The sequence below is a fragment of the Rhinolophus sinicus genome, chromosome 5 (genome assembly GCF_057876585.1).
Source record: "Rhinolophus sinicus isolate RSI-liver-muscle chromosome 5, RSI-T2T, whole genome shotgun sequence".
NCBI lineage: Eukaryota > Metazoa > Chordata > Mammalia > Chiroptera > Rhinolophidae > Rhinolophus > Rhinolophus sinicus.
In genome coordinates, this window is record NC_142505.1 from 27,224,322 (window position 1) to 27,241,059 (window position 16,738).

Genomic DNA, 16,738 nt, shown 5'->3' on the forward strand with positions numbered 1-16,738 from the left:
TTGCTCCAAAAGATGCAGTAGAGCTGAACGTCCAGCTAGGTCTTATTTTCAAGGAAACAGGATAATATAAATCCCAGTTCATGTAAACGTTCAAATGTTTGCTAAATAAAGTTCATCTAAGACATATAGAACTATTTTGGGTCTATTTTAGACAACGTCTGAAGAGCCAGTTCCCAAATGGGGAAAAATAGACATTTCAAAAGGCCTCTAACTCAAGTTATTACATAACTAACACAATTACAAACAAAATACCATCAAAATCTTTTTAACTTGGTAGTATCCTACTGTTGTTCACGTGGTATGATAAAGAGTATAATTTTGAGGAAGAAAAAGACCAACATTAGAGGCCAAGGGAATTAGTTTTAGGGTACATCAAAAACAGATTAAAACAAAAGTGTTGTAGTGCCACAAGGACAAATATTATGGGAATAAGATAACCCAGTCATTATATATCGTAAAACCATCACGATTCCCCAAGTTCTCAAGTTTTCAAATACTACTCCAGCATTTAACTTCCCCGATAAAATTCAGCAAAGTATAGCTGACATCTTTAAATCCGTAGTGCTTCTAAAAATATATTACTAGTCATTTATTTACAAAGTTATATAAATAATTCTGGCACTCAAAAATATAAACTACTACATAAATACTGTAGTAACATTAACCAACCACAAACTTACCTGAATCTGCAAAACCACTTTAACATATCCAAAACGTCTATTTTCTCGCTAAGAAACATCACTTTCTTAGACCTCTTCATTTTCTCTTCACTTCCATCACCAGCACTAGCAGTTGGTTCTCTTTTCGGGCCCATATTTCACAAAGAAACAGCTTTTATCACTTCGAGAGTTACTGTGTACGCGACGACAAGTAGAGAAAAACAAAGCTGTGTTGAGATGCGGGTGCTGGCCTGTCTAATAGGCTCCCTCTTTGAGCTACTCGATCAGTTTCTATTTGCAAGCCTGGCAGCAAGCAAATAACATTTCAGTTTCAGCAAAACTACAGATTACTGAATCACAGACCTTGAGGTCAGCTGTGAATACCTGAAACTGTAAATGTTAAATCTGCAAATACCAAAGGCCTATAATGTATAAGATCTTAATAAATAACAAGCAAGGAGGAACCACTGCAGTACACTGAGCAGAGGAAAGAATATCCAAGTCAATAGCATCAACCAAAGGCTAACAACTCAGAAAAAAAAGTTAAAATTAACAACTAAAGTGATTCTACATGAACTAAACAGAAGGATGAAAAAGAGATAAAACAAGGAACTAATACCACCCCAACCCTCATCTTAATCAAATTTTATAAGAAGAGTTACTTCATTAAAATTGACCAAAAATCCTATGTCTATCAGGTTTGATTACATAAAAATTTGAGACTTAGGTTTGCAAAACATGTATCAAATACGGGGGAGAATATATTTAGGAAAATTTCTATAATGAATATCAAGAGATTAATTTTTAATATAAGGAAAGCTCATATAAATTATGAAAAATTCCAAAAGCATCAAGGATAAATGTGTAAAGAAAATTTACAAAAAGAATGTAACACAGAAAAAAAGGCAGGATCATTAGTCATCAACAAAGTCATCATCATAGCAAAAACAGTTAAATTTTATCTTCTAACTTACAAAATGAATAAAAAAACAGTGTGATTAAAACACCCACTGCTGGTGATACCGTATAATGGTTCTGGAAATAATTTTGTCAACTAGGCAAAGCCATGAAAATGCTGATACTCGTTAACCTACTATATCATGGAATCTTTAAAAGACAGTGTGTGTGTGTGTGTGTGTGTGTGTGTGTGTGTGTGTGTGTGTGTGTGTGTGTAGGAGGAACAGGAGAGTAGTGAGAATAAACCTTTGTGCTCCAAGAATTTTTATAATCGAGAACTAAATGTATAAATGAAAAGATACTGCTAACTTGGTAAATATGAAGTAGCAAATTAAAAATGGTTATAAAATGACCTATTTAATTGCGAAAAAGTAAAATATATATATAAATTCCTGGTAGAGATAAGGTACATCTATGTAAAAACCTGAGTAGAAAAGCATAGAAGAAATTAAAATAATAGAGAGTGTCCCATAGTTGAATCATGACTGAATATTCTCCCTTATGTAAAACTTTCAAAAGTGGAAGATTTGAAGTCTTGTTAAAACTGAAAGGTAAGAATATAAATTGCTAGAGAGGGGAAGGGCCTTGTTCAAGATCTCAGTAGATCAGTAGTTTGTGGTTATCAAATCCAAGCTCCAGGTTGTTTGGAAGTGATGTGTAGGGGAAGAAAAGGTTTTTATAGCCAAGGAATTCAATAAATGAGTTTAATGGATTTGGTCAAACTTCAAGATGATAATCTGATCAGGAAGAAGGATGGCAGGAATTGATCAAGCAGCATCAAGAACCAATACCAAAGTTATCAGTGAACGTAAAAGTTGGCTTTCTGGAAAAATCAACAGTGGAGTATCAACACTGGTAACCTAATATAATGAATTTTCTCAAACAGGTGAGCACTGACTTCAGATGATATAATTGTACACAGAGAAGACTGTACAATGATCTAGAGCTGACAACAGACAAAATAAAAACTAAGGCCATTTTTATTTCCCATTAAAAATTAAAATTGTATGTGTATAAAGGGGGGAGTACACAGTAGATTACGGCAGCAAAGAAGGCCACATATTCAGGGAAGTTACATTTCAATAAACATGAGGAAGAGAAGAAACGGTTTAGATTAGGGCAGAGAGAAAGCACACATATATGACTAAACCCAAAAAGAATATACTCCAAAAGCCTGGCAACAAGATAAACAAAAGAAACTACTATATAAATAATATATAAAAAGATGGCTATATTTCCAAAAGTAAATCCATCTTATGAGATGATCTATTAATATTAATCATATAGGATTCATTCTTAAAAATCAACAAGCATCTGATACAGGATTGATAAGAGAACATGTAAGAAACTCTTACAACTCAGCAACACAAAAACCCAAAGGACTTTAGTATACATTTCTCCAAAGATATACCAAATGATCAAGAAACACATGTAAAGACACTCAGCATTACTAAATCATTAGGAAAATGCAAATCAACACCACAATGAGATACCACGTCACACCTATCAGGATAGCTACTATCAAAACAATAGAAAACAAGAGTTGGCAACAATAGAGAAATTGGAACCCTTGTGCATTGATGGTGGGGATGTAAAATGGTGTAGTTCCTGTGCAAAATGGTAGAGATTCTTTAAACATATTAAACAGAATTACAATATAATCCAGCAATTCCATTTTTGGAAATATACCCCAAATATGTGAAAGCAGGGACTTGAACAGATTTTTGTACACCAATGTGCATAGCAGCATCATTCATGAGAGCCAAACAGTGGAAGAAACCTAATAGTCTGACAAAGGATAAGCAGAACGTGGTATATACATACAACAAAATATTATTTTGCCTTGAAAAGGAAATTCTGACACGTTATAATATGGATGAACCCTAGTGACAGGCTAAGTGCAATAGGCCAGCCACAAAAGGACAAATACTGCATAATTTCTATTACATGAGGTCTCCAGAGTAGCCAAATTCATAGAAAGTAGAATGGTATTTGCCATGGGCAGGGGTGGGTAGAAATTGGGGAGCTATTATTGTTTGGGTAGAGTTTCAGTTGGTGAAGATGAAAAAGTTCTAGACAGTACTGATGGTTGCACAATGTAAATGTACTTAATGCTATAGAACTGTACACTTAAAAAGGTTAAAACCATACATTTCATATTATGCATATTTTATCAAAACAGAAATCATTAGCAACATCTTAAGGTAATTGATGCCAAATGAATGAAACCTTGGGAAATATTAATGATACATAGAAAAGAGTCTGCATGAAGTCAAGCAAAATGAGTTAAAGATTAAGAATCATTTCTTCTGGGAGTGGCCGGATGGCTCAGTTGGGTAGAGTGCGAGCTCTGAACAACAGGGTTGCCAGTTCAATTGCCACATGGGCCAGTGAGCTGTGCCCTCCACAACTAGACTGAAGACAACGAGCTGCCATTGAGCTTCTGGAGGGGTGGCCTGATGGCTCAGCCCACCGGTTCAATTCCCGCATGGGATGATGGGCTGCACCCACTACAACTAAAGATTGAAAACAGCAACTGGACACGGAGCTGAGCTGCACCCTGCACAACTAGATTGAAGGACAATGACTTGGAGCTGATGGGCCCAGGAGAAACACACTGTTCCCCAATAAAATTGATTAAAAAAAAATTTTCTCCAACACTGTAAGACTAATTCATGTAATTTTTAAAGGAAGTCAATGTTTTTTTCTTTTTTTACTATCAGAGTTTGACAGTTACTACAAAAGGAAACCCAAGGGAATTCACTAACCAGACATAAGTTAGTTACATGTCACCAATTGAACATTACCATACTAGTATTTCTGATAGTACATCAATACACATTGTTTTAAAATTAGTCTTAGAAGTATGGTTTAAAATTGGTCTTGAGTATGGTTAGTGCCCCAAATGTGATCGCCTTAGAATGAACTAATAAAACCGGTATTTGAAACTTCAAGGCTAAGAGCCTGTGTTTACCCCACCAAACGCACAATCCTTATAAAGTTTTTACTTACCAGATTGGATTTATCTAACAAGGATGTAACAAATACTGAATTGGGATGTAGAATGAAAGCACACATTACAAAGAGGAAAGGTGAAGAGAGCAGAGGGTGTTACAAGTTATTAACTAGTATCAGGCAAACACTCTCCAAAAAATATCAATAGAGGAAAAAGTAAATAAAATTAACTTAACTCTAAGGGATATATGTCTAAGAAAGACATTTTATCTATGGACAATAGATACTTTCTCAAGTAGCTTAAATATTATTAAATTCCTGCAATGTGCAAGGAAAATATAACTTCTGGTTTCTGGTTCCGCAAGTAAGTAGTTTAGAAGTCACCACTTCATCCTGATAAGTAAAAAGCTGAAAGAATTGAAAATCAACAACTCTTAAGTCTATCTGTAAGGAAGTGAGGTCACAGGGTAATCTGCTGCCTTTAAAATTGGAGACAGACAGGTGGATACAAAAAATCCTAACATCCCAACGCTGAAATCTGAGGTGCTCAGGTAGGAAAACCCAAATGACAATTGACAAATTGCTGGAGGTTAGGTGTGAACAAATTTGAGTTCAAAATTCCAGGGGAACCCAATCATAGGGGGCCATCATACTTTTCTGAGTTTTACCTCCAGAAACTTGACCAGGTTCTCACAGTAAACATCTGAGAAAAACCCCCTGGTGCTTCTGGCAGAAGGAGGAGGAAAAGGATCCATTTTGAAATAAACCAGACCACTCTGTTCTTCTTAACAGGCCTGCTCTCAAGAGAAACCAGTTAATCTGAGTGTAACCTGCTGGGGTGTTATCAAAGTCTTACTGACCTGGGGGAAATAATACCCAACTCCAGTCAGCTCTAGCCTTCCCTGTGGGAGAAGGGAACTATCTAACTCCAGTCTACTCTAGCTATCCTGTACCATCTAAGTGGGGGGGAGGAAAAAAAAACTGACAAACACTTGTGAAGTTCACTGTCTAGACACATGGGTTCACTAAAAGATAGATTAAAGACTTAATCATAGGACTACAGAATGTTTCTCCTTCCCCCCACAACTCTCGACTGCATTACTAAAGGCCTATTAACAGCAACTGCTTTTACCCACTACATTATATCCAGTTAGCAAGAAAAATTACAAGGCATACTAAAAGGCAAAAAGACAGTTTGAAAGGACAGGCAAGCTTCAGAACCAGACATAGCAGGGGTGTTGAAATTACCAGACTGGAAATTTCAAACAACTAGGATTAATGTAATAAGGGCTCCAATGGCTGAAGAAGACAGTATGCAAGAACAGATGGCAATGTCAGCACAGAGATGGAAATCCAAAGAAAAAAACAAAAAGAAATGTCAGAGTCAAAAACACTGTAGCAGAAATGAAGAATGCTTTTGATGGGCCTATTAGAAGACTGGGCATAGCTGAGGAAAGATTCTCAGACCTCGAGGATGTATCAATAGAAATCTCCAAAACTGAAAGACTGAAAAAAAAAAAAAGAACAGAAAAGCCCGTGGAACAACTACAAAAGGTATAATATATTCATAACAGGAACACCAGAAAAAAGGAACAGAAGAAATATGTAAAACAGTAATGACTGAGAATTTCCCCAAATGTTTGGCACCAAACTACAGATCCAGGAAGCTCAGAGAACATCAAAGAAAAAAATGCTGAAATATCTACACTTAAGCATATCATTTTCAAGCTATAGAAAATCAAAGATAATGTGCAAAGATAGTGCCCAGGCTATTTTGCAAAGGAAGCTTCTTTCCCCCTTCTCCTTAGTGATACCCCTTCTCCTTCTGGTTCAAGAACCTAGCACTTAATGCTTCCCAGACCTTTAAAACATTACTGGGCTTGAAAGTGACTCTTTAATGCTTAGCAATAAGCTAAGTGAGCTTAACTTTTGAACTCCAATAAATGAGCATAAAAGTCCTAATATCTGAGAATTTTACAACATAGGAATGAAAAAGGGCAAGTTAAAGAAGAGACAGGGAAAACTCTAACCCCAGAGTGACAACAGTGAGAGGAAACCTGTAATCCCAGAATATCATTATCTATGCCAAGCAGTGCCTAAAAAATTGAGAGTAGCTCTAAGGGAGGAAAAAGGTGATGAAAAAACCGAAATCCTTTGATCCCACAATAATTAAATACATTACTTTTGGTTCAGTAACCACACCTAGAAATCGACCTTACAGAAATTAAGTCCGGAGGAAAAAGAATTCCAGGAAAATATCCACTATTAAATGATTACCTAAAACAGCAAACAAAAAACACAAACATTAAATGTCCAATAATAAGCGTACGATTAAAAAATAAGGTAAGGGCCCGCCCAGTGGCTCAGGTGGTTGGAGCTCCGTGCTCCTAACTCCGAAGGCTGCCGGTTCAATTCCCACATGGGCCAGTGGGCTCTCAACCACAAGGTTGCCAGTTCAATTCCTCCAGTCCCACAAGGGATGGTGGGCTGCGCCCCCTGCAATTAAGGTTGAACATGGCAGCTTGAGCTGACCTGCCTCCCGGATGGCTCAGTTGGTTTCAGTGCGGGCTCTCAACTACAAGGTTGCCAGTTCGATTCCTCGACTCCCACAAAGGATGGTGGGCATCGCCCCCTGCGACTAAGATTGAACACAGCACCTTGAGCTGAGCTGCCACTGAGATCCCCGATGGCTCAGTTGGTTGGAGCGCGTCCTCTCAACCACAAGGTTGCCGGTTCGACTCCTGCAAGGGATGGTGGGCTGCACCCCCTGCAACTAGCAACGGCAACTGGACTTGGAGCTGAGCTGCACCCTCCACAGCTAAGATTGAAAGGACAACAACTTGACTGGAAAAAAGTCCTGGAAGTACATACTGTTCCCCAATAAAGTCCTGTTCCCCTCCCCCCTCCAAAAAATAAGGTAAGATTACCAGTTACTAAAATATATATGAACACAATCCAGAGATATTGAGAAATATCATTAATAAATGAAATGGAATACAATAGTACTACTACTATAAATGAATCTATATAAAATTTCATGAAGTTATAAATCACTGAGAAAGAAATTACAATGGGCTCTAAATATATGAAAAGATCCTTGACTTCGCTCATAATATGGGAAAAATGTACATAAAAAATGCAGAGACAATGCATATAAAAACAGCAAATATCTACAAGTATGATAATACCTTGAGTTAGTAAAGTAGGGCAATAGGCATTCTATTATTTGCTGGTTGGAGGGCAGTCTGGAAAAATTTATCAGAATTACAAATGTGTATAACCTCTGACAAAGCATCATAAAATGACACGGACAGATCTTTGGTAGATTCTATTTTCACGGATGGCTGCAACAAGATTTTCCCGTTAACACATTCTTCTCACATGACAGTGACATTCCTCCCTCGAATCTGTGGGAGCCTGTGACTAGAACGTAAGTAATGCTGTGACTTCTAGGGCTAGGTCATAAAAGGCCACCCAGCTTCCACCTAGTACTTTTGGGACACTCATTTTTGATCCCAGCCATCATACTGTGAGGAAACCCAAGCCAGGCGGTGAGGCCACCTGTAGGTGTTTTAGCTGACAGGTCCTACTGAGGTCACAACCAAAAGCCACCAGTATCAACAGCAGATATGCTGAGATGATTATAGCCCCAGCACTGACTGCAACCCATGGGAGATCAGAAAACCAGCTACTAAGCCCACTCAACTGCAGGGACCATGAGAGATAATAAATTGATTTTGTTTTAAATCACTAAATTTTGGGGTCATTTATTTCTGAGCAATAAACAACTGTAACTGTACTAAAGTGAAACATATAGGGTATATTATAGTAAGCCTGATATATATCAAATTGTGTAAAAGGAGAATACATAGATTTGAATGTAATAGTAACTTTGCAGAAATATACAACAAAGTAACATTGTCTCTTGGGAAAAGAACTGAGCCGGGTAGGAGTAGATGAGAGGGAGACTTCAATGTAAGCCTTTTAAATCTAAATTTTGACTCAAATTAACAAAATAAAAATTAAAAATATGATGTGGGTAGCATAAAATGAACATACTGGTGGTTGGGTGTGGAATATGTGTTATTTAAATTTTTATTTCAAAATACTTTCACATTATTTTCCTTATAAAGTGATATATAAGAGGGTCAGTATCTGTCAAGTACTATCCATTTCCTAACAGAATGCTTATGTTATCATACCCTAACTCTAACTTGGAACCAGATTTTCTAGTCTGATGGTTTCTTTAGCAATTCGGGAAAACAGAAGGAAAAAAAGATACACACTCAAAATCAATTTCAGAATACAGGTGGCACTGAATAAAGATTTGTCTTCAATCCCAGCAGTTCCTTAGCTGTAAAACCTTAGGCAAATCACTGTTGTAGACTAGTTTCCTCATCTATAAAATTAGTACAGTGGTACCTCGGTTTTTGAATGCAATCCAGGAGCTCTGAAACATTCGAAAACAGCTGACAGCTAGGCCTCAGGATCTTGCACACAGCGGAAGCCGCGTGACATGTTCGACTTCTGAGTCGTGTTCGAAAACCAAGGCACCAATGTATTTCCTCATATAGCAATGGTAAGGTCAAGATGAGACTTGGAAAAATGCTGTGTAAGTTCTATGACTGCATTACATAACATATAAAATCTAAAAATCACCTTATGAACTATCTTGAAATTACTCTTTATTTCACAGAAATCACATTTCTAAAATTTACACATTACTTATGAATGCAACAGATTCGAGAAAGTTAGGATTCTCTAAATTCAAACCCTTTAATATTAAAGTAACTTATGTGTCCAAGACACAATCATGTTACAACTCAAATAAAATTGGTAGAAACTAAGTGGAACACCTTCTGGCTCTAGTTTTATGTAAAGATAACTGTTTTTGACTGAGAAATGGTGAAGGAGTAGAGTGACTAGACTGCCACATCACCCGATTACCCTTTTCTTTTTTAGTCCAGAGTATCTAGCTTCGACTGTGAAAAGACGCTAAAAAAAACCCATGAATGACTGCTTCCTCACCCTGCTTCCACCCTGCCTCATCAGCTATATTACCTTGAAAAGAAGATGAATGCTGTTCATCAACACTTACTTAAAATACAGAAATAGCTGGGAGACACTGCAAGTTCGCTATACCACAATAAAGCAAGTATCACACACAATAAAGCAAGTCATAATCTTTGTGCTGATGGGGGAGGATCTTGCCTTCCATTTGGGAGACAAAAAAACACACAACATCTGTGAAGTGCAAAAGCAAAGTGTAATAAAATGAGGTATGCCTGTATTGTTTTGCAACACTTGTAAAACCTAAGAATGATGTCTCATTTTCAAAATTCAATATGCGACTTCAGTAACACACTCATCTTGAGGAATTTAGTCATTTGGTAGCTAGAGTTCACGTGTACATCAAAAGATAGCCAATAATCAAAAAACCAAAAACCTCTGAAATTACTCCGGTTGTTTTTCTCACTCTTACAAATCCTTATTCTCTCCACTAAGAGGCTCGTTAACAAAAGGCTCCAAATGATGTTATCCTATGATAAAGTAATTCAGCATGCACCATAATCAAGCTTGCTTATAAGTAACATCAAATTATTACCGTGTTAGACCCAAAGGGGAAAAGGAGTATTTTTCAATAAGTTTCTTCCAGGAGCAGGGCTCTCACCAGAACTGATCTCAAACTTCCTGGCCTCCAGAACTGTGAGAAATAAACTTCTGTTCTTTAAGCCACCCCCCAAAAAAATAAAATAAAATTTCCTATATTTTTATGTCAGAATTCTTATTCTATTAAAAGCAAATTTTAAATAAAGCTTCCCACCCCACCACACCCCGACTATCATTCAAAACCACATGTCTTTCATGGGCCTCTCACTCTGTCTATGAAAAAGGTCAATGATCCAGAAACCTTAAATATTCAGAACAGACTCAAGAATAGAAAGGTAGCAATAGATTGAATGCACCAAAGTTAGATGTCATAAAGTCTATGTACCAAAGCTTATGCGACCTTATAGATTTCTTTAGTATGTAACTGATAATATACTTCCTTTTTATGTATATTCTCTCTGGGGATATACATACATACATACATACATACATATATATATATATATATATATATATGTATACACACACACACACACACACACAATAAATGAAAAAAGGAAGATCAGTTGGAAATGTAGGCTTAATTTAAAAAGTGGTGTTTCATACCTTATGTGTATTCAGTCTGTCTCCTATATTAAACCATGAGGTCATCTTTAGTTTCTAGGACTTAGCACAATTGTTAGGAGCTTGGTAAATTTGTTGAGTAAATGAATTTTAAAGAAGCTTAATAATCTTATTTCCCAGTACATAGCAGACTAAAAGCAGCAAATCAGTGAATTGACAGAGGCAGTTCACTATAGTTAGAACTAACTGGCAAAACCATTCTACCAAACAGCTTTGAACACTTTAACAGAACCAGAGGACATCAATGAATTAAGTATGACAGGACAAAAATTGATGTTCATGATACCAAAATGTGAAATAAATTTTAAGAGGGGAAAAAAAAAAGGTTAAATTGTTATTGACTGTATTGTTTAATGTGGAGGAGAGTACACACTTAAAAAGAAGTTGGACCTAGAAGAATCCTTATTTAGTTCAATGTGCGCATTTTACAAATGTGTAAACAGGGCTAAGTATTTATAAAAGGGGACGAGGATTAGAACCAAGCTTACTGAATCCTAATTCACAGTAATGTTTAAGTGGCCACAAATGTTTTAACCAAGGATACTGGACAATTTAACTGAAGTTAAGACTATTAAAAGATAATTTTTTAGGTCATAACTGGTACAAACCGATATGAAATATCAAAACCTATTTCAAATACTGAATATGTACTTTCTAGAAGGAAATAATATTATGCATAAAGATAATATTATTTCACTTGAAACCAAGTGATTAACTTCCACAAATTCTAACTCTTGCTGTATCACAAAGAACAATGAATATTTCAAAAACCATTTTTCTCATGAACCAAAAACCATACACTTGGTGGTCTGTCTCTAGGTCTTCTGTCTTTTCTCAAAAGTACTTTTAATTGAAAAAAAATGTGCAGATGCAAAAAGATAAAGACAAGTAAATAAATGCACAGTTTACACGTACACAAACAAGTCTTTCAGAAGGTTAACAAGGGCAGTAGTAGCAAGCCAACTGCTACAATAAAAACATGAATTATTCAGATTTAAATTTTCTGGCTGGCTTTTAGTTCTCAGTTTAAGAAGCAACTTTAATATATGCATATATGTAGTATTCTATTTAACTGTGTACTTTCTTCCTCTAAGAAAACTTCCACAAATAACTTAGTTGATGTGAATGGCATACATTTAATATAATATACACACGACTTTTGTGAAAACCAATAAATGGGGAGAAAATTAGTAAGAATATAGTACACAGAATTTTAAAAAACTTAGTTGTAAATGTTCATGTTATCTACTTGAATGAATTTACAAAAACTTTAGTTTCAGGAAAGTTCAAATTTAGGAAGTACTTGCTTAAGTTTTTGTTTTTTTTTTTAAATCTTATTCGTTCCTATGATTTTTAATGAAAAATTTTACCTTCTAAGAGAAGAAAATCTGGACATAAAATTTTTGAACATTGCCAAATTCTAAACCAAATGCCATGCACTAGGTAGAATAGTCACGATTCCAAAATAATGCTGTCATGACAATGTAGCAAAAGTATCATCAGTGATAAAAATGACTCAATAAAAAGTAATAGTGGTGATGGTAGTGGTAACAGCTAACATTAATAAGCATTTTACTCTGTGCTAGGCATTGTGCTAAGACATTTATATGCACTTTCATTTAATACTTACAAAAAAAATCTTTCACGTTAGATACTATTATTTCCATTTCTTGTAAAAGGAAAATGAAGCTGCATATGACTTGCCTATGATCATGTAGCTGTTATGCAGTAGAGCTAGAATTTAAAATCAAATAACGTGGATAGAACTCCCACTTTCTAAACTGTAATAGTTGACTTTTAAGGAAGTCCTGGTCATAAAATGTTCAAAGACCGTGTTAATAGTAACTTTGAAACCAGCCTTGTTTCTCTTAATTTTAACAATTTTTCTCCATTAAATGTTTGGGGTATAAACAGAAAAACAAGTCCTTCGAGCCCCTTAAAGGAAACTGGATGGATGTTAAATGTGTTAAATGTAGAAGTAGAATGAACTCTATTCTTCGAGTAAAAACAACCCTGAAATAATTACTTTAGACATTCTACTTAGGGTTAATAATTGCTGAAAATAGCTTTTAAAAAGAAGGCATTTATATCTTTTAAAATTAATTTAGCGCTTAATCAGTCATTGATTACTTGTGGAAACAAAGGGGAGCAGTACTGGTACATATGACTGAAAACTTGGGATACGCTAACTCCCTTAGTATAGACGAGGCAGAGAGAGCATCCTTGAGGGGACAGAGAAGGCCATGCTGTCTTAAAGAGGCCTACCAGGGCAACAAATTGTAGAAAGGGATTCCCATACAAAGAAATACAGGTAATATGTGATGTACCCAGTACAAAATAATTTTAATTTTCAAACTGGAAGTTGGATGAACAGTATTAAAAAAAAAAAATCCTATAAAACCAGTTAAAAAAAAAAAAAAGGAATTATTCCATTTGTGGCAGAACAACTTTAGTGTAAATGTAACATGACTACTCAGAACACAGAAAGTAGTGGTTCTCAAACTAGCATGCATCAGAATCATCTGGAAGACATGTTAAAACTTAAGATTGCTGACTCCACCCCAGTGTTTTGATTCAATATCAGAGTTTGCATTTTTAACAAGTTCCCAGGTAATGCAGATGCTTCTGGAACAGGTAACACTCTTTGAAAACTATTTCCCTAAACTAAAGCTCAAAAACTACAGTACCAGTGAGAGGAATGTTATCAATACTCTCCTGTATAGTTCTGTAACCTAAACTTTAGAGTATGTAAAACATTTCTTTGATGATTAGTACATACAAAATTAAACGGTGGTATCAAACATCTACCTCTCAAAAAAGAAAAGGGTTGAATGACTGCATGCTATTTCATTGTATATTCTGACTGAGGATTCATTTGTTTATAAGTATCATGTAAATGTCTTTTTAAAAAACAAATACTGTGTTTTTTTTGACACGAGGAGGAACTCACCAGAAATCTTTAAAAGTCTTCAAGTTTTCAAGGTGTTGATGAAAGATGCCACGCCCTACCATCCAACAAGTATTTACTGAAGTGTCATTGCACCTCCAGATGAGATAGCAAGTAAAGACAACCTAATGCTCCTTGCTAACTTGGGCCAGACATACAATAAGAACATAAACGTCATGCAGACTTTAAACCCCTACAAGTAAAGCAGACATCTGTGAAAATGCTAAACACACCACCTACCTAGCTAATCTCATTCTGAGTGCTTAGGGTCAAGGGGCTGGGGGTTGGCGTGTGGTGAGACTACATGGTTTCTTAAATCAAGCTATCATGTTTAGGACGAATCACACAAACTACAGAAAAACCCTGATATTCTTGATGAGTATAAGGTTCTAGAATACCCAAATTCAAAAGTGCAGATATGATTTCCACTTTAAAACAATAAAACAGAGAGGAAAATTTTAGGTGGTTCAGGCCATAATGTTACTAGATATATAAACAGGTAAAAGATCAGTGAAAAAGTGCCCAATAGCCAGTAATTAATAAAACGTAGACAATCTAATTGGTATTAAGTGGAAATTATATATACACACACACATTACCATAAGATATATATATTTATGATGCACTTATATGGGGTTAAATTTTTCTTTTAAATGTCACTGAGATGTAATTAGGAAAAAATACACTTAGAAGATAACTGAAGTATCCAAAACAAAACCAGAAACTATTCTGAAGCTCCTCAGGCTCAAGCAAACTTTCCAGTTTAAGTTCTTTACTACAGTACTTCAGTGTTTTTATTACTTTAATATATACTGTAAAATGGGAGAGGAAGGCATATAGCAAGTCCCAAACCTATTTGGCCCAGGTATTTAGCCTAGAATACAAATGTACTTTGGGAAATGCTGCCATTGACAACCACTTGCCAAGAAAACAGTTATAATAACTTTTTGCACCAGCTTAAGGTGGGTAAACATTACCTAGCAGTCTTTAAAACTCTTCCTACCATGTGGGCCAGCTAGCTTTGGCCCAATGTGCTTTCTGGAAGAAGCTAAACCTTGAGAGGTATTATTTCATCACAAAACCAGATACATACATACACACACACACACACACACACACACGGTACCAAAAAAATGTATACACATTTTAAGAGGAAAAAACTATTCAAATTGTAATACTCAATATACACCGATTAACAAAAGATGATCCATGTGTGTACATTTTTTTTTTTGGCACCCCCGGTATATATGTGTATTAACAAAAAAAATCACAAAGTACGTATATTGCTCATTAAACTTTTAAAAAATACCAACATTTTTCTAATTCAAAATAACAGCTCCATGATATGGACTATATTTTTGACGCTCACTCATTATAAAAAACACAAAACACTAAAATGATATATAACACTATAACATGATTATACAAACATTAAGAGGGTGACAAATACTATTATATTTCCTACCTGTAGGGAAAAGCCAGGAGGTGGTAGTTCTGTAATTTATCTGACTGGAAGAGTCTGAGACTATGAATAAAATTTTTAAGTGTACTGACTTGAAAACGTACACTAAAGGCACTAAAAGCATAAACTTATGCTTCTGAAAGATGGATTCTAAGACGCTGCTACATGCCAGTGGATATCTGTCTAACATATTTCAAAAGTTTGACTTTTTTAATGAGGTTAAAATAAATTTATACCCCCCAAAATATGGTACTGCTTACCTGAATTCCCCTTGCAAAACATTCTGAATCTTAAAGCTGTTTTCTATCTCCAAAACTGAACTGTTAGTTGTCTTCTCCTTATCCTGCATCTTACTTTTCCCTCATATTCGTCCTACCACAACCACTGTATGAAGTGCTTACTCTGCTTCTTCCCTGCTCTTCTGTCACCTTTCTCCCCAGGTCCCACTCCCCTTTCATGTCTCTCTCCATTAATCACTTTTTCTCTTCCCTCACTCTAGAAGCACTCTTAAACAAGTTTAATAAAATTTAATTAATTTTATAAAGCAGTGCAATTTAGATAGTCAAATTATTTCAAATTAGACTTTAAGGTTAATTCTTTTACTATTTATTCTTACAAATGTCACCATTCTAATGCTAATATAATTCAGCACACACTTGCATTAATTTGAAGATGCTTCTAATCATTATCAAGAAATAAATACCAGATCAAATCTTATTATTTGGGACATGGATTCTACTCATGTTTGTGCCTGTATTTCAGCTTCCATATAACCATCTTGGGGATAACCAGGAAATCAAAATGTACAAAGATGCTATCTTAACAAAAATCAAGGTAAATTTAAAGTCTGATGTCTGCCGAACAGCTCTTTTCTTCACTTTGTGACCTAGGTAAGTATTCACCATCACACAACTGGTACTGCAAAATCATTTTTGCCAACGTATGATTCAATTAAATGAAGGGAAAAAAGAAAATCTCACCCCCGATGGTACTCTCTTGAAATTCATGAAATTGGCCTTTCACAAAACGAAGCACTAGGCTTGATTTGCCAACAGCAGACTCTCCCAGAAGTACTAGTTTGAACTGGCATATTTTATTTCCAGTATTTGGTCCATTGGGTCTTGTTGCTCCTCGATTAGCCATGTCCAAATTTGAAAGAAGTCCCTAATTTCAATCTCTTAAATGAACTTCCAGGATGGAAGGTGTCAATTTTTTTCTTTCTGGAGATCAAGAAACCTGTAAAGAAAAAAATACAAAGTAATTAAATATATAAATCAGTAAAACAAAATACATCTAACAGTAATCAGTTTAGTAAATTCTGTCTGTAATATATTATTGTATGACAATTATAACCTCTACTGGACAATATATGTCATTTAGTTCAATTCACGATCTTTGTATGAAATAATGTAAAGGCATACGTACGAGCCTAAAATCATGCTGTTATTTTCAGGGCCTTAAAAAAATTATTTTTTTAAAGTTAACCTTTATTAAACACTCAACTTTGTGCCAGGTAGTTTTAAG

At 35.4% G+C, this 16,738-nt stretch overlaps 1 protein-coding gene across 2 annotated transcripts in view; it reads right to left on the reverse strand.

Annotated features, from left to right (window-relative positions):
- Positions 1 to 16,738, reverse strand: part of RAB5A (RAB5A, member RAS oncogene family) — a 29,351-nt gene that overhangs the window by 9,489 nt on the left and 3,124 nt on the right. For both annotated transcript variants that reach the window (XM_019726021.3, XM_019726022.3), the window contains one exon: positions 16,195 to 16,450. In XM_019726021.3, the coding sequence (XP_019581580.1) occupies positions 16,195 to 16,357 (163 nt within the window). In that variant the 5' untranslated portion in view covers positions 16,358 to 16,450. The remainder of the gene's footprint in view (positions 1 to 16,194; positions 16,451 to 16,738) is intronic.